The 25,345-nt window shown below is 54.6% G+C and overlaps 1 protein-coding gene across 1 annotated transcript; it reads right to left on the bottom strand.

Moving 5' to 3' along the window:
• Positions 1-19,914: 19,914 nt before the first annotated feature.
• LOC138690417 (olfactory receptor 14C36-like) lies at positions 19,915-25,003 on the bottom strand. The gene is made up of 2 exons (XM_069809362.1): positions 24,357-25,003; positions 19,915-23,138 (listed from the first exon to the last, which is right to left on the bottom strand). Exons 1-2 carry the CDS (start codon positions 24,607-24,609, stop codon positions 22,183-22,185), a joined length of 1,209 nt encoding a protein of 402 aa, XP_069665463.1. The 5' UTR covers positions 24,610-25,003; the 3' UTR covers positions 19,915-22,182.
• Positions 25,004-25,345: the final 342 nt, after the last annotated feature.

Here is a 25,345-nt window from a genome sequence, read left to right as displayed (position 1 = left end):
ACACGGGTGAGGGTGACAGGGGTGGTGACAGGGTGAGGGTGACACGGGTGACAGCAATGGGGTGACACAGGTGAGGGTGACAGGGGTGGTGACAGGGTGAGGGTGACACGGGTGACAGCGATGGGGTGACACGGGTGAGGGTGACGGGTGGTGACAGGGTGAGGGTGACACGGGTGACAGCGATGGGGTGACACGGGTGAGGGTGACACGGGTGACAGCGATGGGGTGACACGGGTGGGGGTGACAGGGGTGGTGACAGGGTGAGGGTGACACGGGTGACAGCGATGGGTGCTGGTGATGGGGGTGATGGTGACGTGGGGGCTGGTGACAAGGTGAGGGTGACACCGGGGTTCAGGGGTGCCCGGGGTGGGGAGGGTTGGGGCACCCATGGGAGTTCCCAGCTGGGACTGGGAGCACTGGGAGGAGTGGGGTGGAGGTGGGGATGCCTGGATGCCTGGGTCCCCCAAAAATGGGGGTGGGGACACCCAGACCCCTGGGTCCCCCAAAAGTGGGGGTTGGGGGTGGCAGCCTGATTCCTGGGTCCCCCAAAAGTGGGAGCAGAAGGTGGCACCCAGACTCCTGGGTCCCCCAAAAGTGGGGGTGTGGAGTGGCACCCAGACTTCTGTGTCCCCAAAATTGGGGTATGGGGTGGCAGCCTGATTCCTGGGTCCCCCAAAAGTGGGGGTGGGGACACCCAGACCCCTGGGTCCCCCCAAAGTGGGGGTTGGGGGTGGCAGCCTGATTCCTGGGTCCCCCAAAAGTGGGAGCAGAAGGTGGCACCCAGACTCCTGGGTCCCCCCAGATTAGGGGGTGGGGGTGGCACCCAGACTTCTGTGTCCCCAAAATTGGGGGTGGGGGGTGGCAGCTTGATTCCTGGATCCCCAAAAATGGGGGTGGGGACACCCAGACCCCTGGGTCCCCCAAAAGTGGGAGCAGAAGGTGGCACCCAGACTCCTGGGTCCCCCAAAAGTGGGGGTGTGGAGTGGCACCCAGACTTCTGTGTCCCCAAAATTGGGGTGGGGGGTGGCAGCCTGATTCCTGGGTCCCCCAAAAGTGGGGGTGGGGACACCCAGACCCCTGGGTCCCCCCAAAGTGGGGTGGGGAGTGGCACCCTGATTTGTGGGTCCTGCAAAAGTGGGGGCATGGCACCCTGATTCCTGGATCCCCAAAAGTGGGAGTGGGGACACCCAGACCCCTGGGTCCCCCCAAAGTGGGAGCAGAGGGTGGCACCCAGACTCCTGGGTCCCCCAAAATTAGGGGGTGGGGGTGGTACCCAGACTCCTGGGTCCCCCAAAAGTGGGGGCGGGGGGTGGCACCCGGGCTCCTGCGTCCCCTGGATTTTCGGGTGGGGTTGTCCTGAGCCGCCCCGTCGCCTTCGTCCCCGCTCCCCCCCCCAAAACCACCCGTGTCCCTGGGTGGGGCCCCGCAGCGGTTCCACCCTTGGCCGGGGATGTGGGTGGGGTGCGGGGGGGGGGGGGGATGGGCAGGCCCCGTCCTCCCGGGTCCCCTCCACATCGTCCGTCGGCGTCGGAGCCGGGGGGACGATGCTGGCGCTGGTGGCCCTGGTGGCGGCGGGGGTGGCGGGGGTGGCGGGGGCGCCCCCCTGTCCCCTGGGGTTCGGGCCGGTGCCGGGGGTCGCGGGGGGCTGCGGCGACAAGGACGAGTGTCGCACGGCCGCCGTCTGCCACCACATGTGCCTCAACCATCAGGGCGGCTTCACTTGCCACTGCCACCCCGGCTACGTCCTGCAGCCCGACGGGGCCGCCTGCCGCCCCCGCCGTCGCCCTTCGCACGGGGGCTCGCGCGAGGGCTCGCACGAGGCCTCCTCGCGCGAGGGCGGGCGGCCGAAGAGGAGGAAGAGGCCGTCGGGTCGGCGGTCCGGAGGGTGGAGGAAGGCCGGGCGGGCGGCGGGAAGAGGAGGAGGGCGCGAGGGCTCGCGCGAAGGCTCGCACGAGGGCTCGCCGCGGGATTCGCGGCGAGGAAGGCAGCGGGAGTTGCGGCCGGCGTGGGAGCGGGGTTTGCGCGGGGAGGATTTGCAGCCGGACGGGCGCCGGGGTTTGCACGAGGATTTGCACGAGGGTCTGAGACCAGACCGGCACCGGGATTTGCGCGAGGATTTGCACCGAGGAAGGCGGCGGGAGTTGCGACCGGTGTGGGAGCGGGGTTTGCACGAGGACTTGCAAGAGGACTTGCACGAGGACTTGCGCCGAGACAGCGATCAGGATCTGCAACCGCCTTGGCACCAGGGTTTGCACGGCGACGTGCACGGGGATTTGCACAAGGAGCTGCGACCGGGCAGGCACCGGGCTTTGCACCGAGACAGCGATGAGGAACCGCGGTCACCTCGGCACCAGGGTTTGCACGGGGACGCGCGCCAGGACTTGCGACCGGACAGGTACCAGGGCTTGCACGAGGGTTTGCACGAGGATTTGCACCAAGGAAGGCAGCGGGAGTTGCAGCTGACGTGGCAGCAGGGTTTGCGTGGGGACTTGCACGAGGATTTGCACAAGGATTTGCACCAGCATTTGCAACCAGACAAGCACCGGGCTTTGCACGAGCGTTTGCACGAGGGTTTGCACCAAGACAGCGCTCAGGATTCGCAGCCGCCTTGGCACCAGGGTTTGCACGGGGACTCGCAGGGGGACTTGCAGGAGGATTCGCATGAGGACTCGCAGGGGGACTCGCACGAGGATTTGCACGACGATTCGCCTGGCTCCCCGCTGGCACCCGCCGCGTACGGTGACTCCCCCCCTGACCTTGCCCACCCTTATAGGGACGAGGACGCTGACACCTATGGGGACCCCTATATGGACCTGGAGGACCCCGACACGCAGCCCTGGGACCCCGACACCTATGGGGGCCCCTATACGGGCCCGGTCCCCCCCTATAGGGGTGAGGACCCCAACACGGGGCTGTGGGACCCTGAAACGGAGCCCTGGGACCCCGACATTTATGGGGACCCCTATATGGACCCCTATGGGGACGAGGACCCTGAAAGGGGGCTCTGGGACCCCTATACGTCCCCCTCGGACCCCTATGGAGATGAGGACCCTGAGCCTGGGAGCCTCCGTAGGAGTGGGGACCCCCAAACCATGCCCTGGGACCCCTATGGGGACCCTGCTATGGATGCCTATAGGGTCCGAGATCCCTATAGGGACGGGGACCCCCAGCCTGAGCCCAGGGACCCCTACAGAGCCCCAGATCCCGAGACTGAGCCCTGGGACCCCCATAGGACCTGGGACCCCCAGCCTGACCCCAGGGACCCCTATAGAGCTCAGGACCCCCAGCCTGAGCCCAGGGACCCCTATAGATTTGGGGACCTCCAGGTTGACCCCAGGGACCCTCATAGGACCTGGGACCCCCAACCTGACCCCAGGGACCCCTATAGAGCTCAGGACCCCCAGCCTGAGCCCAGGGACCCCTATAGATTTGGGGACCTCCAGGTTGACCCCAGGGACCCTCATAGGACCTGGGACCCCCAACCTGACCCCAGGGACCCCTATAGACTTGGGGACCCCCAGATTGACCCCAGGGACCCCCATAGGGTTGGAGACCCCCAAACTCATCCCAAGGTCCCCTATAGAGCTCCAAACCCCTATACTGTACTGGGGGACCCCTATAGCACCTGGGACCCCCAAACTAACACCAGGGACACCGGTAGCACCCAGGACCCCCAGCCTGACCCCAGGGACCCCTATAGAGCCAGCCCCACCCCAAGGCCCTATAGGGAACCCCAAACTGCCCACTCCATCTCCCAGGACTCCCCCAGTGCCCCCCCCCAGGCTGGAGACCCCCCAACTGCACCCCCCACTTCCAGGGATCCCCTAACTGCCCCCCCAGTTGCCTCCCCTAAATCCCAGTTGCCGCCAGTTGCCCCCCCAACCGCCCTCCCCACTCTCAGAGCCCCCCCACTTGTCCCCGTTACTCCACCAGTTGCCCCCCCCAGAGCCAAGGAGCTCCCAGTTACCCTCCCAGTTGCCCGCCCCAAGGTCAAGGACTCCCCAACTGCCCCCCCAGTTGCCCCCCCTAAATCCCAGTTGCCCCCAGTTGCCCCCCCAACTGCCCCCCCCCACTCTCAGAGCCCCCCCACTTGTCCCAGTTACTCCCCCAGTTGTCCCCCCAAGAGCCAAGGAGCCCCCAGTTGCCCCAGTTACCGCCCCAGTTGCACCCCCCAAAGCTGACAACCCCTCAGTTGCCCCCCCAACCCCCAGAGCCCCCCCAGTTGCCCCAGTTGCCCCCCCAGTTGCCCCAGTTACCCCCCCAGTTGCCCCCTCCAAAGCCAACAACTCCTCAGTTGCCCCCCCAGCCCCCAGAGCCCCCCCAGTTGCCCCAGTTACCCCCCCAGTTGCCCTCCCCAGGGTCAAGGACCCCCCAACTGGTCCCCCTAAATCCCAGCTGCCCTCAGTTGCCCCCCCAACTGCCCCCCCCACCCTCAGAGCCCCCCCAATTGCCCCAGTTACCCCCCCAGTTGCCCCCCACAAAGCCAACAACGCCTCAGTTGCCTCGCCAACCCCCAGAGCCCCCCCAGTTGCCCCAGTTACCCCCCCAGTTTCTCCCCCCAGAGCCAAGGATTCCCTAGTTACCCCCCCAGTTGCTCCAGTTACCCGCCCAGTTGCCCCCACCCAAGCCAAGGACCCCCCAGTTGCCCCCAGGGTTCCTCCCAGCCCCCAGACGCCCGGGTCCCTTCGGGGGGGGCTGCTGGTGGCACTGCCCGTGGCACTGGGAGGCATACTGGTGGTACTGGGAGCACTGGGGGGGCTGAGGAGGCTCCGCCGGGTGCCCCTCCCGAGCCCCCGTGGGTGAGGGTGCTGGGGGGGGGCAAATGGGGAGGGAACCCCTGCAAACTGGGAGAGAACACCCCCAAACTGCGAATAGGACCGCCTCCCAAACTGGGAAAGGACCCCCCCAAACTGGCATTGTTAGCCCCAAACTGGGACTGGGACCCCTCCCAAACTGGGATGGGAGGTCCAAACTGGGATGCTCCCCCCGCAACTGCAGGGCTCCCCCCCCATTCCGACTGCCCCCCCCAAACTGGGAGGGACCCCACCCCCTCCAAACTGGGAGTCCAAACTGGGAAAGGACCCCCAAACTGGGACTGGGACCCCTCCCAAACTGGGATGCCCCCCGGCCCCCCCAACTGCAGGGCTCCCCCCCCATTCCGACTCCCCTCCCCAAACTGGGAGTCCAAACTGGAAAAGGATCCCCAAACTGGGATTGGGACCCCTCCCAAACTGGGATTGCCCCCCCCCAGCAACTGCAGGGCTCCCCAATTCTGCCCCCACCCCCCAGACTGGGAGTCCAAACTGGGAAAGGACGCCCCAAACTGGCACTGGGACCCCTCCCAAACTGGAATGGGAGGCTCAAACTGGGATGCCTCCCCCCCGCCCCTCAACTGCAGGGCTCCCCCCTTTCCAATTCCCCCCCAAACTGGGAGGCTGGCAGGGGCCACCCCCCTCCAAACTGGGAGTCCAAACTGGGAAAGGACCCCCAAACTGGCACTGGGACCCCTCCCAAACTGGAATGGGAGGCTCAAACTGGGATACCCACCCCCGGCAACTGCAGGGCTCCCCCAGTTCCGCCCCCCCATCCAAACTGGGAGTCCAGACTGGGACAGGACCCCGCAAACTGGCATTATTACCCCTAAACTGGCACTGGGAGCCCTCCCAAACTGGGAAAGGACCCCAAACTGGGATTGCCCCCCCCGGGTGGGGGAGGGGCAGGGGTCGAGGGCAATAAAGGGCCGGTGCTGAACCCCCACCCTGGACGCCTGGGTGCTCTGGGATGGGGGGGGCGGGGTGGGGGAGGGGTGACACCTGGGTGCCTTTTGGGCTGGGGGTGCGGGGTGGGGGAGGGGCAGATTTGGCCCCCTGGATCCTTTTTTGAGGGGGAGGGGGGGAGAGACGCACGCCTGGGTCCTTCGCTGGCTCCCCCCCCCCTTCCAGCTGTTGAGCGAATCCAGATGTGGGGTGGAGGTGGGGGGGTGGGGGGGGGGAGGGTGCGGTCGTGGTGAGTCACGAGCGCGCGCGGCCGGCTGGGTCCCCTGGAGGGGGGGAGGGGTGGGGGGAGGGGGAACGCCCGGACTCCTGGGTCCCGGGGAGGGGGAGGGGGTGGGTGGGGCGGGGGGAAGGGGCATGACGTCATGGTCCGAGAGAGGGGGGTGGGGTGGGAGAGCTGGGACGCCTGGGTTCCCTGGAAGGGGGGGGGGGGGGCGTGACGTGTGCTGTGTCCATGGCATGATCATCGCATGTGCTTGGCGTGTCCATAGTGTGTCCGTGATGTGTGCAGGGCACGATCACCACGTGTTCTTGGCATGTCCGTGGCGTGTGCATGACATGGTCGTCTCGTGTGCACGGCATGAGCATTGCATGCGCACGCCTAGTCCATGGCGTGTGCATGGCACGATCATCTCATGTGCATGGCATGATCATCTCGTGTGCACAAGTCCATGGCGTGTGCATGGCACGATCATCTCACGTGCTTGGCGTGTCCACAGCACGAGCATCACATGTGCGTGTTGTATACATAGCGTGAGCATGACACGTGGATGGGCTGTACGTGACACGTCCGTGGTGTGTCCATGGTGTAGACATGGCATCAGCATGACGCGTGCATGCCGTGTGCCTGGCGTGTACACGGCACACGCATGGTGCCTACATACCCTGAGCATGGTGTGTGCGGAAGTGTGTACAAGGCACGAGCACTGCGTGTACGTGTCCGTGGCGTGTGCTCCCCCCCGTCCCCCCTCTTCCTCAATGCCCGGATCCGGCGGGGGTTGGGCCCAGAGGAGCCCCCACCGCAGCTACTGGGACCAGTGCGGGGGGTGGGGGGGTGTCAGGGTTTGCCGTAAAGACCAAGCGGGATCAAGGCGGCGACTCAAGGGCTCTGTGGTCTCCTCCATGTTGGCCAACATCCTCCCGGAGAAGGAAACCGTCTCCTCTGGTGGCTCCGACCGGCTTCTTCCAGCGTGGGCAGAGCTGAGTCCATCGTCTTTGCTCCCGCCTTCCCTGACGGGTGGAAATCCGGAGCCCTCCGAGATGTCCCACCATCCTGACGAGGTCGTTCTGGGTTCCTGGGGGGGGGGGGTGGCTTTGTCCTGACACTGTCACCTCCGGTGCTGAAAGCCATTTGTGGTCCCCAAATCATCTACCGCTACTTCTGCGACCGCGTGCCTCAACAACACCTCGCTCCTTGTCTTTGTGACGTCCTCGGTCCTCCTCCTTGGCTCTTCCTCATCAACCGTGGTCTCCTAAACATACCCTGCTCCAGATCCCATCGCCAGAAGACAGGCAGAAAGCATTTGCTGCCTTGTGCTTCTCCTTTCACCGTTGTGTCCTTGGGTTTTGGTGTCTCCATCTTTGTCTAGGTCCTCTCGGGTATTGTCCCACCTCTTTTAAACCCATCCCTACTCAGCCTAAGGCAGGACCAAATGAAGGAGACCTTCGGCCACGTGCCCGATGATGACTAGGAGGGCTAGAAAGCCATGAGGACCGTCACAAGAGGACTTAGACTGCAAGGGTAGGATCCATCTCACCCGAGAGTAGCGTGGTGGCGACCTAAATGCCTTTCATGGGTCATAGAGACAAACCCAGCATTTCTGGGGCCGATTCACCTGATTTAATTTAAACACTTAGGTTAGGAGGAGATGAGCTGCTCCTTGGAAGGTCCTATGTCACTCCTAGGAAGAGAAGAAGGTTCAGAGGAGTCTTACTCTTGGTAGCCAGGTGATTAAATCTCAGCTTATCCTTACGACTCCCTTTGTACTCAACAGAGATCAGTCTCCCTAGTGGAAGGTGATCCTTAGGGTTGGGGTTAGAGTTGGGTTTAGTGGTTAAGTTTAGTGTTTGAGTTAGATTTTAGGGTTAGTTTACTGTGTTTGGGTTAGTGTTAGGTTTAGGTTTAGGGTTGGGGTTAATGTTAGGTTGAGATTAGGGGTTAGTTTTTGTGTTAGGCTTATGTTTAGTGGTAAGGGTTAGGGTTAGTACCAGTAGGGTTCAAGTTTTGGGAGACGTGATTCAAGGTGAGGGTTGGGGTTAGGGCTACGAGTCAAATTTGGTGTTATGGCTACGGGTTTAGTGTTAGTGTTAGGGTAAGGGCTAGGGTTAAGGGTAAGGGTTAGGATTATGGTTTGTTTTAGGGTTAGGGTTAGAGTTGAGTCGAGTTTAGTGTTCTGGTTTATGCTATGAGTTTAGGGTTATGTTTTGGGTCTAGGCTAATAATTGGGGTTAAGGTTAGTGTTAGGTTTAAAGGGATGATGTTAGGGTTAGGTTTAAAGGAATAAGGTTAGGGTTATGGTTAAGGGTGGTGATAGTGTTAGAGTTAGGAGTCAAGTTTATAGTGTTATAGTTTAGGCTATGGGTTTAGGATTATGTTTTGGGTCTAGGCTAACACTTAGGGTTATGGTTGGTTATAGCGTTAGGGTTAGAGTCAGGGTTAAGATATTTTTTGGTTGGGCCATAAGGGTTGTAAGGGTTAGGGTTAGGTTTAAAGGGATAAAGATGGGGTTGGGGTAGGTTTAGGTTTAAAGCGATAAGGGTAGGGTTAAGATTAAGGTTGGTGATAATGATATGGTTAGGGTCAGTGTTAGAGTCAGGTTTAGGATCTTTTTAGTTGGACCATAATGGTTAGGGTCAGGGTTAGGATATTTTTGTTTGGACCGTTAGGCTTGGAAGGGTTGGGTTTAGGGTTAGGGTCAGGGTCAGGTTTAGGATATTTTTAGTTGGACCATTAGGCTTGGAAGGCTGCTGCTTTAGGCCACACCACCAGTGAGGTCATTTCCTCTAGTCCGAGCAGCAGGGTAACACCAAGTCCAGGCTTATCCAGGGGCTCTTCCTTGACTATTGGGTTTCAATCCCAGATTTTTTAGGCAGCTGAACAGGCTGTAATATTTCTGGCAGTTGGTTGCCAGATTTAAGACATTCTAAGTTAATATTTGTTTCAGTTAGTGGTATCGACAGATAACGATGATGAGTAAATAAGGAAAGAGCCCTCTGAGTTAATACAGCTTTTATTGCGTGGGGCACTGTTACTCTTAGGAGACGCCCTAGGACTATATTTCTTGTTTTCTCAAGCATTAAAGCTGCTGCTGCAACAGCCCCAGTGCATCAAATCATGCCCGACTTTTGAAGAGAGAATGAACTACACTCTAAAGAGTAAACTGGCAGAAATTTGTAAAGAAACTCAATCCAATGGACAGAAGCTTTACCATTAGCATGGTGGGAATTAAGGCAATGCCCAAAGCCAGGTCATAAATGAACTCCTTTTGAGATTTTCTTCAGAATACCAGATTGAATTAGAATAGAATGGATTGGAATGGAATAGAAGAGAAGAGAAGTAGAATAGAATCAAATTGAAGAATAGAATAGAATAGAATAGAATAGAATAGAATAGAACAGAATAGAATAGAATAGAACAGGCTAGACTACACTAGACCAGACCAGAGTAGAATAGAATAGAACAGAAAAAGCTAGACTAGACTAAAATAGAACAGGCTAGACTAGATTAGAACACGACAAGACAGAACAGATTAGACTAGACTAGACTATTTCTGCTGGAAGGGGCCTACAACGATCATCTGGTCTAAATGCCTGACCAAGTCAGGGCTGACTAAAAGTTGAAGTGTGGTATTAAGGGCATATTGCAGGAACCTTCGCTCCAGCACACACAAGCATTCTGGCAGGGGATGAAGCAGTTATGCAATATCTCTTAGATCTACAAAATAGTTTAAAAAGAAATGATACAAAGCTGTAATTAGACAAACTTTACCTTTAGGAGACTCTCTGCATGTATATCAACCTGGAGATGATGTCATGATAAAGGTCTAGAAGACTAAAGATGCATTTCAACCCAGCTGGGGGGTGCTGTGCAGGTGTTGTTATGTGCTCGCGTGTATTATGTCTTTATTAACTACACTACATATATTATGTACTTATTAATGTTCCAGCTAAAGACGCACGGATCCACCACCCCCAGGTGAACGCTGCTCCGAACTCCCAGCCGTGATCCTCCTTTTGCTGTTGTTGAACATGGTGGGAGGAGTTACAACACCTAACACCCAGTGCGACCCAGTCACTATTATTAGCAAAGACTGCCTTAAATAATTCAGATTAATTTTGTGTACAGTATTGGTCAGATATCATGAAAGTTGTAACTACAATGTGAACACACCCCTGTCACTAACACATACCAACTCAAACTTGTCCAACTTGAAGGTGAACCTAACTTATAGTCAACTTGTCAATATAGGGGAAGGGTGGTCCTTAGGTTACGTTGGGCAAGCCATGAGCGAGCAGCCAAGAAGACCGACGATATCCTGGCATGGATGAGGAGGAGCGCAGCCAGTGGAAGTGACTGTCACCTCTGCACAGAAGAGTTTGTGTCCAAGAGGGATGCAGCTCATGGGTCAAGGCAGTGACCCACGTAAGGTGGCTTTGAAACTTTCAGTATAGTCAGTTTAGTCCAACTCTTAAAATTGGGCAAGATGATCATCCCTGGTAAAGACCAGGCATAAAATGGATTTTTAGTTAGGCTTTTGATACTGTGCCTCACAGCAACCTTCTGGACAAGTTGTCCAACTGTGGGATGAGTGGGTTCACGGTGCAGTGGGGCAAGAACTGGCTGAAGGGCAGGGCTCAAAGGGTTCCAATGAATAGGGCTACATCTGGATCACCAGCGCTGTTCCTCAGGGCTCCGTTCTAGGGCCAATATATTTATCAACGATCTGGGTGCAGGAGTTGAATTCCCCCATTAGCAAATTTGCTGATGATAGCAAACTGGGAGATGCTGCTGACTCTCCTGAGGGACAGGAAGCCTTGCAGAAGGATCTAGATAAAGCGGAGGATTGGGCAATCATTAATGGGATGAAATTTAACGAGAACAAATGCCAGATTCTGCACCTGGGATGGAGTAACGCCGGGCACAAGTCTAAACTGGGAGAGGAGTGGCTGGAGAGCAGCCCCCACGGAAAGGGATCTGGGGGTGCTGGTTGGCAGCGGGCTCAACGGGAGCCAGCAGCGTGCCGGGGCAGCCAAGAGGGCAAGTCGCACCTTGGTGGGGCATCAAACACAGCGTGACGAGCCGGTCAAGAGAGGGGATTATCCCGCTGTATTCAGAGTTGGTGCGGCCTCACCTTGAGTGTTGTGTGTGCAGTTCTGGGCCCCACAATTTAGGAAGGCTGTGAAGCTCCTTGAATGCATCCAGAGGAGGACGACCAGGCTGGTGACAGGGCTGGAAGGAATGGCCTCTGAGGAGCGGCTGAGGACTTGTCTAGTTCGGAGAAAAGGAGGCTACAGGGTGACCTGATTGCTCTCTACAGCTTCCTGGGGAGGGGATGTGGAGAGGGAGGTGCTGAGCTCTTCTCCCTGGTACCCAGTGATAGGACACGTGGGAATGGTTCAAAGCTGCACCAGGGGAGGTTTAGACTGGATGTTAGGAAGCATTTCTTTACTGAGAGGGTGGTCAAACACTGGAACAGGCTTCCTCGAGAGGCGGTCAATGGCCCAAGCCCATCAGGGTTTAAGAGGCATTTGGACAATGCCCTCACCAACATGCTTTAAGTTTGGGTCAGCCCTGACTTGGTCAGGCAGTTGGACTAGATGATTGTCGTAGGTCCCATCCAAGACAAGAGTCTGTTCTATTCTATTCTATGTTTGTTTGTCTGTTCTATTCTCAAATGAAGGGTCCAGCTGCCCAGTTTTCACAGAATCATAGAATGGTTTGGGTTGGGAGGGACCTTTAAAGGTCATCTAGTCCAACCTTGGCCTTGGCATGGTGGGCATATGGCTGTGCCCTGGAACTCTGTGTTTCAGCTGGGGTCCAGCTCTTGGAGGACCATGGTGTTGATGCACTGTAAACCCCATAATGATTTGGGATGGCACGATGGAGGTGCTAGCAGGCATGGCCATAGCTTGATAGCAAAGAAATAAAAGCAGGCTCTATCCAACTTGTCCAACCTTCATTGCTCCCAGCTCCATTTAGATATGAAAAGTAGATGTGAAGTGTATTAATACAAATGCATCCTTGGAACATAGTTTCTGCATTCAATGTGTTGGGACAAAATGTATTTTTGGAAATATCTGCATCAATCTACATTTATACAAAAGGAGAGAATGTGTCATCATCTTTCTGGTCCGTGTCCTAGGGAAAAAACCCATAAAAAGTTATAGACAACCCTCAAAGTTCTGAAAATGAGGGCTTCTTACACGTAATTACACTCAGGTCTTTTCTACAGATGTTTCAGCTTCTGCCAGACATCTTCAGGCAGGGATTGACTCAGTGGCCCACACAGAGGTGGCCACTGCCTCCAAGATACCCTGGGGTAGCTGAAGACCCCACATGGGACTGGGAAATGTGACCCAGGGCATACAGGAGCCTTTCTGGAGCAAGAGGTGGTGGACAAGTAGGGTGGACCAAGGCATCTGGGTTGAGACAACTGATTTGTCTTCCTTGACGTGAAAGGAAAGTCTGGGCAATTGCACGTATGGTGTCCAAGGTTGGAAGTGACCACGCTTATCCCTGCCTTCACCTACAAGGGAGCCACATGTACTTTATGCTGCAAGGAATGAAAAATGAGTGGGTGTATTGGATTTGTGTGGCAAGGTTTTGGTAGCGGGAGGGTTACAGGGGTGGCCTCTGTGAGAAGCTGCTGGAAGCTTCTCCTATGACCAACAGAGCCAACACCAGCCAGCTCCAAGATAGACCCGCTGCTGGCCAAGGCTGAGCCCATCAGTGACAGTGGTAATGCCTCTGGGATCACCTATTTAAGAAGGATAAAAAAAGTTGATGTGGAACAAAACTGCAGCTGGAGAGCAGAGTGAGACCATGTAAGAGAAACAACCCTGCAGACCCCCAAGGTCAGCGAAGAAGGAGGGGGAGGAGATGCTCCAGGCGCCGGAGCAGAGATTCCCCTGCAGCCCGTGGGGAAGACCATGGTGAGGCAGGCTGTCCCCCTGCAGCCCATGGAGGTCTACGGTGGAGCAGATATCCACCTGCAGCCCATGGAGGACCCCATGCCGGAACAGGTGGATGCCCGAAGGAGGCTGTGACCCCGTGGGAAGCCCCCACTGGAGCAGGTTCCTGGCAGGACCTGTGGATCTGTGGAGAGAGGAGCCACGGAGCAGGTTTTCTGGCAGGACTTGTGGCCCCGCGGGGGACCCACGCTGGAGCAGTCTGCTCCTGAAGGACTGCACGCTGTGGAAGGGACCCATGCTGGAGGAGTTCGTGGAGGACTGCAGCCTGTGGGAAGGACCCATTTTGGAGAAGTTAATGGAGAACTGTCTCCTGTGGGAGAGACCCCACGCTGGAGCAGGGGAAGAGTGTGAGAAGTCCTGCCCCTGAGGAGGACGGAACGGCAGAGACAACGTGTGGTGAACTGACTCCAACCCCCATTCCCCATCCCCCTGCGCTGCTGTAGGGGTGTAGTTAGAGAATTTGGGAGTGAAGCTGTGCCCGGGAAGAAGGGAGGGTGGGGCGAAGGTGATTCAAGATTTGTTCTTATTTCTCATTATCCTACTCTGATTTGATTCGTAAGAAATCAAATTTCCCCAAGTCGAGTCTATTTTGCCCGTGATGGTAATTAGCTGAGTGATCTCTCCCTGTCCTTATCTTGACCCACGAGCCTTTCATTGTATTTTCCCTCCCCTGTCCAGCTGAGCTGTGGAGTGATAGAGCGGCTTTGGTGGGCACCTGCCAGGGTCAACCCACCACAGTGGGTCTAGGTGATGCAGAGTCTACTTGAGGGTGCTCCTGTAATCACTAGTGGGTGGGATTTAGTGCAGTTTTGGCTATCCAAAAGAGAGCATTTCATTCACTTTTGCTTCTCTCTGTGAATCGAGGGAGTTCGCTGCTTCAGCATGTGACTTTTTTTGTGTATGAAGAGTGAATGTGGACAAAGAGAGTCCAAGCAAGGAGGTGTCTGGGTGGGTCTTGGCATCTGGTAATGTGTATTCCATTGGTGCATGGTCATCCACTGTGGGAAGTGGACTTCAGTGGAGGTAACATGGACTTAATATACACCTGAGGCATGTATTTTGTTGAACTATTCCCATTTGGTTTTGCTTGTTGGCAATTAAGAAGCATCCTCCTGTGTCTGGGTGCAGCTCCTTCTCCAAGAAAAGCAGGTGGGAATTGGTGCCAAGGGGTTAAGACATGCAGCTGTGGATGTGAGTGGAGAAAGCTCTGATTTCATAGAATCGTTGAATGGTTTGGGTTGGAAGGGACCTTTCAAGGTCATCGAGTCCAATCCCCCTGCAATAAGCAGGGACATCTACAACTACATCAGGTTGCTCAGATCCCCATCCAACCTGACCTTGAATGTTTCCAAGGATGGGGCATCGACCACCTCTCTGGGCAACCTGTTCTGGTGTTTCATCACCCTCGTCATAAAAAATTTCTTGTATATCCGCTCTAAATCTACCCTCTTCTAGTTTAAAACCATTCCCCCTCGTCCTATCACAAGAGGCCCTCCTAAAAATTCTGTCCCCACGCAAGGCTGCTGTAAATCCCGGGTGGCTGATGAGAGAAATGCTGGGGTTGGGGGGGTAGGACAAAGCTTGCCCATAGAGTGGCCTCTGCAAAGGGTCTTGACTTCCCTCTATGTTCATAGTCAACTAGGAGATGCTCAGGATCAATAGCAATCACAGATTGCTGGTATCACTGAATCTGGAAGCAGAAAAATAAGGAAAAGTGGAAAAAGAAGAAATGCTTTCTTACTGTTACTTATTATAGAAACCTTTTTGCTTTGACTACACTCCTGAAATCTCTCTGATGAACCCCAGAAGAATTGCGGAACTAAGGAAAATTACGCAGAGAGACGTGGCTCGTGAGGGAGTTTTGCATGTTAATGAGCCCTCTGGTGCCGAGTTCCCGAACTGCAGCTCTCGACAGAAGATGGAACAAGGCTGCTGAAACCCAAAAGTCAGCAGCAAGCCTCCAAGTTTCCGAGGGTGTTTGCGAGCCCCATTGAGGACCACCAGTGGAGAGACCGTGGAGGGGATGAGCAGACGAGGTGACCATCCCTGTGGGCGGGTGAAGGAGAGCCCAGAAGCACTGGATCCAGGTAGAAAAATGAAGGTGGCGGTGGCTGGGAAAGCCCTTGGTGTGTTTTATCAAGCAGGACAGCCAAGGCCTGACCCCCATCCCCTAGGAACAGGGGCCTTTCATCACGGGTGTCTCAGGGCTCTTCCTGAGGGCAGTGAGATGTGAGGGTTTGCGATGCCGAGTGCGGGTCAGTGGTAGGACACCTCCCAGGCTCTACCAAGGGTGAGGAGGCAACAAAAGGCCGGGGCTTTAAGGAACTGGTGTCCCCTCATGGGCCTCAGTGGAAGAGACAGCTGCCGTTGCTCAGAGGACATGGACCTCAGTTCTGCTGAGGGTCCCAGCCCCACCAAAGCCCTTGGCCATCCCGACCACAGGCTGTCCTATGCCTGTGCCTGTTTTCCCTGAAGATTTTAACCACCACCCCTCTTTCCGACCACACCCTGACCCCATGATGTCCCAAGCTTTACTGATGACTCTCTGTGCTCAGGGAAGGAGGAAAAGAGAGCAAGATCAGCTCATGGGGCATGACTGAGCACAGCCACCCTCAGCAGCGGGCATTCACCCCCTACCGAGGCGTGCACACAACATGGAAATGTCTCTTTCGTCCCTGATTTGCACAAGAAGGGTCTTCCTTCCTGCCATCTTTCCAGGACAAACCTCCTGCTTCTCCTCCTCAACCCACAGACAACCACTCCTTTCCATTTCTGGCCTCAGATATGGTTTAAGGATTTGCTAAAGCCATCCACCTTCCCTTTGTTGCTCACTGAAATCCCTTGACACTCTCTCCCAACCCTACACACGGCCAACCACACACATGGCCAACCACTGCTGCTCAGGGCAGCTCTTAGAATCATAGAATCATAGAATCATTTAGGTTGGAAAAGACCTTCAAGATCATTGAGTCCAACCATCATCCATGCCCACTAAACCATGTTCTGCAGTACCTTGTCTCCGCACTTTTTGAATACCTCCGGTGATGGCGACTCAACCACTTCCCAGGGCAGCCTATTCCAATGTCTGACAACCCTCTCCGTAAGGAAGTTTTTCCTAATATCCAACCTAAATCTCCCTTGCCACAACTTGAGGCCATTTCCTCTCATCCTATCCCCAGCCACCTGACAGAAGACACCAGCACCCACCTCACTACAACCCCCCTTCAGGTAGTTGTAGAGAGCGATAAGGTCTCCCCTCAGCCTCCTTTTCTCCAGACTAAACAGCCCCAGTTCCCTCAGCTGCTCCTCATAAGACTTGTGCTCCAGGCCCCTCACCAACTTGGTTGCCCTTCTCTGGACACGCTCCAGCAACTCAGTGTCTTTCCCGTAGTGAGGGGCCCAAAACTGAACACAGGACTCGAGGTGCAGCCTCACCAGTGCCGAATACAGGGGAACAATCACCTCCCTGCTCCTGCTGGCCACACTATTGCTGATACAGGCCAGGATGCCGTTGGCCTTCTTGGCCACCTGGGCACACTGCTGGCTCATACTCAGCCGGCTGTCGACCAGCACGCCCAGGTCTTTCTCTGCCGCGCAGTTTTCCAGCCACTCTTCCCCAAGCCTGTAGCGCTGCATGGGATTGCTGTGACCGAAGTGCAGGACCTGGCCCTCGGCCTTGTTGAACTTCATACAATTGGGCTCAGCCCATCGATCCAGCCTGCCCACATCCCTCTGTAGAGCCTTCCTACCCTCGAGCAGATCGACCCTGCCTCCCAACTTGGTGTCATCTGCAAACTTGCTGAGGGTGCACTCAATCCCCTCGTCCAGATCATTGATAAAGATATTAAACAGAACCGAGCTCAACACCGAGCCCTGGGGAACACCGCTTGTGACCCACCACCAACTGGATTTCACCCCATTCACCACAGCCCTCTGGGCTCGTCCATCCAGCCAGTTTTTCACCCAGCGAAGAGCACACTCGTCCAAGCCATGAGACGCCAGCTTCTCAAGGAGTATGCCATGAGAGACAGTGTCAAAGGCCTTGCTGAAGTCGAGGTAGATAACATCCACAGCCTTTCCCTCATGCACTAGGTGGGTCACCTGGTCATAGAAGGAGATCGGGTTGGTCAAGCAGGACCTGCCTTTCGTAAACCCATCAGGCTGGATCAGGCTGGGCCTGATCCCCTGCTTGTCCTGGACTTGCCATGTGAGTGCTCTCAAGACAAACCGTTCCATAATCTTCCCCAGTAGCAAGGTCAGGCTGACAGGCCTGTACTTCCCCGGATCGTCCCTCCAACCTTTCTTGTAAATGGGCATCACACTGGCAAGCCTCCAGTCCTCTGGGACCTCCCCTGTTGACCAGGATTGCTGATGGATGACGGAGAGTGGCTTGGCAAGCACCTCCGCCACTTCCCTCAGTACTCTTGGATGGAGGCCATCTGGTCCCATAGATTTGTGAGTGTCCAGATGGCATAGTAGGTCACTAACTAGTTCCTCCTGGATTAAGGGGGGTATATTCCGCTCTTCATCCTTGCCTTCTAGCTCTTCAGAAGAGTGCTTGAGTTCCTTGGTTCTTGGTGCTTCTTAGAATCTTCCTGGATCTCTCCAGAGCTCATGGTGAGCTTTCTTGGCCATAAGAGGGCCTTTTGGACCATCTTTCATGAGATCATTGTCTTTTTAAGATCTTCTGTGCAGAAAGAGTAGTCACAGCAAATCACCAATGGCATCAAAACAGACGCCGAATGAATTGGCAGAAAGAACCAGTTAAGCAACACCCAAGGCTGTGCCTTCCTGGTAAGGAGTCTGTCCTGAGAAGGGGATCCAGCCTCTGTCGCCTTGGGGACACAAAAGGTGACTTTTGCAAGACCCCCCTTTCATCTGAGCCGCTTTGAATAGGTCATTGAGGATTGGGTATCATGCCTTGTATGGCACATACTGATTATTTTTGGTAGATCATGATACTCTTGGGGAAATCATAAAAACATCTGAAGAATTATTTAAAGATTATTGACCAAAGCCCCAGCAGATGTGGTTCTCAGGAAATGGGACACCAGAGGCCAAGGGAGGGATGGTTTGAGCACTTTCCTTGGATTTGGCAAACCAAAGAGCGTTCCCCTCTCCCCAGCTCTCTATCCTCCTCGTTGAGGGGTGTGAGGAACTCTAGCGACTGGGTCTGAACTCACAGTCATGTCAAGTAATTTATGTCTAACTGAGGCCAATGTTGTCCTGTCAGCTCAGGATTTGACCTTCCATTTGAGCCCAAAGCATTTCAGTTCACAATACCTCCATCTTCGCTCTGACATGGTCCATTGCATGACGCAACTGTCCTGGCTCTCCAGGCAGGATGGGCAAGAGATTTTAATCCCTGAACTGGAGCTTTGCCCCTTGCTGGAAATGTGAATGCAGCAGGCTCGAGCCAAGACACCCAGGAAACCCAACTGCCCAGAGGACCAACTAATGAAAACATCCCCCATGTAATTTATGTAATTTATGCCTGTCCATGGACCTTGTTGATTCAGACATGCAGACTCACTTCCCAGCTTGATTCTTTGTGGAGGGTACCATGGAATGACACCGTGGCCCTCCAAGTGCCAGACCCCTGCTGATTCACGGAGGGCTAGGGCCTTGCTGCTTCCTTTCTTCCCATCAGGGTTTGGGAGGAGAGGAAGGAAGAGCAGGTGAGGTTTCTGGGTGCCAGTGTTTGAAAAGGGGGAGCAGAGCCATCACATAGGAAATGATCTAAAGGCTATGCTAGTTCAAAACTATTACCTTCAGCTCCTTTCTCAGAGGCCTTAAAACCTCAGCAGGAACCTGGAAGTGCTGAGCTCCCTTCACCTCCCTCTCTTTTAGCAATTAAGTTGATAGTACCCAAGCCAGAGGCTTTCTTTCAATTCTGTTTGCAGCCTACAGCACCCCATGCTCTGGAGATATGCCGGGAAACTTGCAGAAGAATGGCACTCCTCTGCACAAGAAGGTGGATGTTCCCAGGAATTTCAGGAGGCACGGCCCACCGATAGCTGTGTTCACGGAGCTGGTCAAATGCTTTCTCTCCATTTTGGTAATGGCAGTTTAGGTGCATGGTTTGTGTGTAAATTCTCTCTGTGGATGCTGACATTTACTGAGCAAGCTGGTGTGACCTCAGAGCTGGCCCTGCTTTGAGCTGGCGGCTGGACTTGAGACCTCCTGAGCTCCCTTCCACCCTGAATTGTCCTATGAGCATATCATGTAGAGACCCTCACTTCCAGCTTAATCTCTACTTGTACGGAGGGTGGCAAGGCAAAGGCTCATGGAAGGCTTGCTGGGGAAGAGACTGCTCCAGGCTGGCTGTGATTTTGTGGAGCTGAAACCTGAAGAGCTCCAAAGGTGGAGACCACAGCAACACTCCTCCTAGTCCATTTTATTTTTCCTAAGGCTCAGCCTAAACCTCCCAAGAGGCAGTTTGTGGCTGTTGCCTCTGTCATAATCATAATCCACTGCGGAAGACAGCTTGGCTCTGTGATCTTTCCAGGTAGGTTTAGGCTCTTATTAGGTTGCCCCATGTCTCCTTTAGCAGGCTAGAGAGGCCCGGTTTCCTCAGAATCTCCTCACACCTCATGCTTTAGGCTCCTAGCTCCATTTTGACAGACCTCCTTGGGACCCTCTCCAGTTTCTCCACTTTCCTTTTGAAACGTGAAGCCCACTGGCTCATATGGCATTGTCATGGTTCCCAGGCCCTTCCCCTCAGGGCACTCCTCAGGCAGTCAGGTCCCTTCCCATGCACATGGAGGTCTTGTGCAGCTTGTGGGCTGAGATAAAAACAGTTCAATAGGCAAAGGAAAGAGGTAAAAAACCCTCCATAAACCAAAACCAACAAGCAATGCAAAGACAATCACTCAACACCTCCCACAAGCAGACTGACACCCAGCCGCTCTCCCTGCAACAGGCACCTTGAATGACAAAAAAATCCACCTCCTTTTTCCTCTGCCCCTGGTTTTATTGCTGAGCATGACATCATATGTTAGGGAATATGCCTTTGGTCAGTCGGGGTCAGCTGTCCTGGCTGTGTCCCCCCGAGAGCTTCTTGCCCACCCCCAGCCTACTCACTGGGAGGGAGCAGAGTGAGAAGTAGAGAAGGCCTAGACGCTGTGCAAACACTGTTCAGCAATAGCCAAAACACTGGTGTGTTGTCAATACTGTTTTAGGCAGACATGCAAAACATAGCACCCTACGGGGCTGCTGCAAAGGAAGTTAACCCCATCCCAGCCAGACTCAGTACACTTGAACAGGGGGCCCAGAAACGGACGCAGTAGCGTACAGGTGGTGTAATGAGTGATGAGCAGGGGGAGACCATCATTTCCCTCACTCTTTTGGCGAGGCTCCTCTTTTATACAGTCGAGGACACTGCTGGCTTCCTTTGCCACCAGGTCACAGTGCTGGATCACGTTTTGCCTTCTGTCCCCCAGAACCAGCAGGGCCATTTCCACAGAGCTGCTCCCCAGCCAGGCAGTCCCCAGTCCCTGCCACCGCAAGGTGTTAGTCTGTCCTAGGCACAGGACCTGGCCTTTGTCCTTCTACTATTTCATTAAGTTCCTGACAGGACAGTCCTTCTGCCTGTCAGGTTGCCCGTGAATGGCGTCCCGAGGCACAGGAATGGATTTCCCAATCCAGTGCCATCGACAAACATGGTGAGAGCTGCCTCCTCCAGGTCGCAGCTAAAGGTGTTAAACTGCACAGGGCCCAGGAGAATCCCCTCTGCTGCCCCACAACGTTCCAGTACATCCCATCTCAGCCTGATCGTCCAACTGGTGTTTTACCTATCCCTTTGTCTACTCTTCCAGACCGTAATGTCCTAAGTTGGGTGGAAGAATATGAGGGAGACCATGCTAAGAGTTTTGCTGAAGCTGAGGAACATGACATCCACTTTTTATCTCCTCAGGCACAACTGCAGGCTATCAGCTTGGCGAGGCGTCATTTACCCCTGGTAAGTCCATGTTGACAGTTCTTCCCCTTTAGGCGCCCAGAAATGTCACTCAAGAGGACTCTGATTGCACACTCTTCACCAACATCAGCTTGTACAGCCTGGGGGTCCCTGGGTTGCACTTTTGGCCTTTTTCAAAGATGGGTGCGACATTTGCTTTTCCTCTCTCACAAGTGACCTCTGCCAATCCAATGACCTTTCAAAAGGGATATTCCAAAGAAAAACCCATTTTCCCCTGTAACTTCACTACCACCATTCTGCCTATTATACCACATGCTTAATTTCTCTAATCTTTCATATATTTTCCCCTGTCCAGGACAGAATGACCATTTCTAACATCATCTTTTCAGCAGATGGTCTGGGCAAAGGCTCTTTCCACTCTTCTCCAGGTTTCCCCTCCCTTTAATCTTTGTTCATTTAGATACCTCTCACCTATGCTGCTGTTTTGAGCTTCAGACACTAAAAGCTTACCTGTCCTTCAACAGTCTAATTGCCTCCTTAGACAACTCTTTAATTATGTTTATATCTGTCTTTTTGTATCTACCGACCTAAAATATTTCTCATAAGATTGTCCCTTGTAGAAAGGCAACCTCTTTAGGAGCCGGCTGTACTTAGCATATGCTTGCGGAGTGTGTTTTATTGTTTATGAAACTTGACCATGCTTTACTGTTCTTTGCTTGCAAAGAGGAAAAATCCTTCTGTGCCTGTGGGCAGCGAGTTCTCTAAGGAGCACAGGTGGAAGATGGTGCAAAGGAGCTGTAACATCCAGCTGCAGACTTCAGTGGAGAGTTCTGACGCAAGGAAAAGTGAGGTAAGTCCCAGAGGGCTGATGAGAAAAATGGTGGCGTTGGGGAGGTGAGGAGCAAGGTTGTCCATACACAGTCAGACCTCAAGGGACTGCTTCTTCTACCTGTCCAGACCTCCTGAGGAGACACTCGGGATCATTATCACTTGGAGAATGCTGCTATAACCTCTTCTCTAGTTAGAGAGTCACTAGAGTCACTGCAAGTACATTTATTTTGTTTAATTAAAGAAGGAGTATAGCTCCTTGTTCTCACAGTCGCTGGGTCACACGAGGGAGGTAGATGATGAAGTAAAAGTGGGGTGTCCACATGTCTTTGTGGACAACATTATCCCAAGAACAAAAAGCGAGAGAAGAAAAAAACTCGCCCAATAACAATGACAACAACTAAAACTAATAAAGAAAGGCTGGGCCTGTAATAAGTTACATTATGAGTCATATGCTGAGGAAGATGGACACTACAGCTTCTGGAAAAATTCCATCACCCATTTCCACACTGCATCCTTGAGCTCCTGGTTCCTCACGCTGTAGATGAGGGGGTTCACCGCTGGCGGCAGAACTGAGTACAGCACTGCCACCAACAGATTCAGGGATGGGGAGGAGATGGAGGGGGGTTTCAGGCAGGTAAATATGGCAGTGCTGAGGAACAGGGAGACCACGGCCAGGTGAGGGAGGCAGGTAGAAAAGGCTTTGTGCCGTCCCTGCTCAGAGGGGATCCTCAGCACTGCCCTGAAGATCTGCACATAGGACAGCACGATGAAGACAAAACAGCCCCAAAAGACAAAAGCACTAAACATGAGAAGTTGAAATTCCCTGAGGTAGGCATCTGAGCAGGCGAGCTTGAGGATCTGGGGGATTTCACAGAAGAACTGGTCTACAGCATGACTTTGGCAGAGAGGGATTGAAAATGTATTGGCAGTGTGCAGCAAAGCATAGAAACAAGCACTTCCCCAGGCAGCTGCTGCCATGTAGACACAAGCTCTGCTGCCCAGGAGGGTCCCGTAGTGCAGGGGTTTGCAGATGGCAATGTAGCGGTCATAGGCCACGATGGTGAGAAGAAAATACTCTGCTGAAATGAAAAAGACAAGCAGAAAGACCTGGGCAGCACATCCCAAGTAGGAGATGGCCCTGGTGTCCCAGAGAGAGTTGGCCATGACTTTGGGGAGAGTGGTGGAAATGCAGCCAAGGTCGAGGAGGGAGAGGTTGAGAAGGAAGAAGTACATGGGGGTGTGGAGGTGGTGGTCGCAGGCTATGGTGGTGATGATGAGGCCGTTGCCCATGAGGGCAGCCAGGTAGATGCCCAGGAAGAGCCCAAAGTGCAAGAGCTGCAGCTCCTGTGTGTCTGCGAATGCCAGGAGGAGGAACTGAGTGATGGAGCTGCTGTTGGACATTTGGTCCCTCTGGGCACAGGGATCTGTTTAAGGAGGTAAAAAAGTGGGAATTTAGTCACCTTCTGTGAGCAACACCTACTTCATTTTTTTAGAAACCCCTCAGACTACCTCTCTCCTTTTCAGGAAGACCTTTGGCAGGTCCCTTGAGCTCTGATTGGTGACCACTGAGGGTGCCACTGGGAACAGTTGCCTCTGCTGTCGGCTTAGGAGGAGAAAGTAATGGGTAATACATAACTAGGTAAATAGAAACCGGGACTGATCAGATGGCCACTGGCCAAGGGAAGTTATCTATTAGCAGGTCCTGACGAGCAGGTCAAATCATCCCTGAAGAAACCACAAAGGTGATTTTGGTGCTGTCTGTAGGCAGAAATGTGGGAAGGGAATTTGTGAGGTGCCTCGCAAACCATCTGATCTCTTTCGGGGTAATGCTCTAGGAGTCTCCGTCAAACACTGTACAAACTCGATTACCAACCCACTGTGTCCTCAACCCACCAGGGCAGGAAACAGCAGAGACTGGAAAGTGCCTTCCTTTTCAGCTAGCCCCTGTCTTGACCTTCCTCTTGAAAAATCAGCTCCAGAGATATCCTGGGAGCGACCTGGAGCTCTGAGCAGTCCTGACCCACGCAGCACCCTCCTGACAGCAGGAGGACCCTGCCCTGCCTGGGGTTGCTGCTTCCACCCACAGATTCTCTTTGCAGCGCTGTGAGGAGCTCCCCGGGCAGGCTGAGTGCTGACCCTGGCAGGCAGCAGAGTCCCTGTCCCGGCACACAGCCCCCAGGAGCGCAGGGACCCTGCTCGGAAGGACAGCCCTGGGCACCCCTCACTGCACACCTGGCTTCTCACCCCTGCAATCATCCCCAGGAGGAGGCAGCTGCCATGCCCTGTCCTACTGAGAGTGCAGCAGGGAAGCCCTGCTCTGGAGCACATCCTTCTCCTTTCTACTAGGGAAACTGCAGAGTCCTCCTGAAAGATCCTGCAGGCAGTGGGATGAACCAGCCTTCGGAGATCCCTCCAGGATACTCACTATCATTGTGCTGCAGCTCAGAGACTTACCATGTAGAGGGCTGTGAAGATTTTGCCGTCAGTGAGCTCCTAGCATCCTCCCACCCCAGACTCTTTAACCTCTCTCTGCCTCACTCCTCTCCTCTTGGCACCTTGCAGGCAGTGCCCTCAGCCCTGCTGCGCTTTGCAGAGGAGCCGCTCCTGGGCAGAGCTGTCTCTCTGCACCACTGCCCACTTACCATGAGCTCCCTCCGCCCCAGGAGCCCGGCACAGCTCAGCAGCACAGGACCAGCCCAAGGCAGCACTTTCTCTGCCCTCTCTGGGCTCCCTCCTGGGGTCCCTGGGGCTCCAGGGGAAGCTGCTGTGAAAGAGATGGAACAAATCACTGCTGTTCTCTCCCTCAGCTGGGGAGAGACACTTATTGCCAGCACTGTCCTTTCCTCTATCAGAAAAAGAGTTGGCCATGAGAATCACCTTCCTTTGTTCCACCATGAGACAGGACACCTGGACAGGGACAGGGAGGGATCCCCTTTGCCCCTCTGCGGGAACAGATACAGCTGAGTCAATCGAGGCATCTCCTTCAGGGTGTGCCGTCCTGGTGCTGGAAGGGGACTCCGCTCCCTTCTGTGACGACTGCCACAAACCCACAGGAGCTGGGATTCCTCTCCTCTTGCCTCACTTCAGGTGTGCACAAAATAGGCAGTGGCATGTGAGCTCCTTGTCTCTGCTCCCATGCTAATCAATGGAGAGGGAGGCTGGGAGGGAGACGCAAATACCTGGTGACATCTGAGGTGCCAGAGGTGGTCCTAACTGCAAATGCCAATGGAGCAGTTCATAGAGACAGGACAACATCTGGGGGCATCCTCTTGGAGGCTGTTGGGAAGTTCCTTTGGCCATCTGAAGTAACAGCTGATGCCCAAATTAAGGGCAGCTGAACTCATGGTGTTCAGGGCAGCTCACAGAGTGATTCAGCTGAACAACTGTCCCCTGGGCCATAGGGAGAGCTCAGTCTCTCTCTTCTCCATCAGCTGTATTTCCTACCTCTCCACTGATTACATTGGCAGCTGTCTCATGTTCAGCCGCACCTTGCCTTACAGAATCCAGGGCAGGTACTCTATGGAATGTTCACATGCAGGCCCACAGAGCTACATGAGATGCCAGGGCTGGCAGGGACCACACGCCACCTGCAGAGAAGCAATTCCCATTCAGGGCAGGGATGTCACAGATG

Source organism: Haliaeetus albicilla, chromosome 22, assembly GCF_947461875.1.
Source record: "Haliaeetus albicilla chromosome 22, bHalAlb1.1, whole genome shotgun sequence".
NCBI classification, from domain to species: Eukaryota; Metazoa; Chordata; class Aves; order Accipitriformes; family Accipitridae; genus Haliaeetus; species Haliaeetus albicilla.
The sequence above is the reverse complement of the archived record's forward strand: the minus strand, read 5'-3'. Positions and strand labels throughout refer to the sequence as shown.

Bases quoted from the DNA above. Each gene is read 5' to 3' on its own strand.
- LOC138690417 (XM_069809362.1), bottom strand. From the start codon at position 24,609: ATGGTGGAACAAAGGAAGGTGATTCTCATGGCCAACTCTTTTTCTGAT. The intron at 23,139-24,356 runs GTAAGTGGGCAG...CTCCTTAAACAG, and splicing joins TGGGGCGGAGGGAGCTCATG to ATCCCTGTGCCCAGAGGGAC.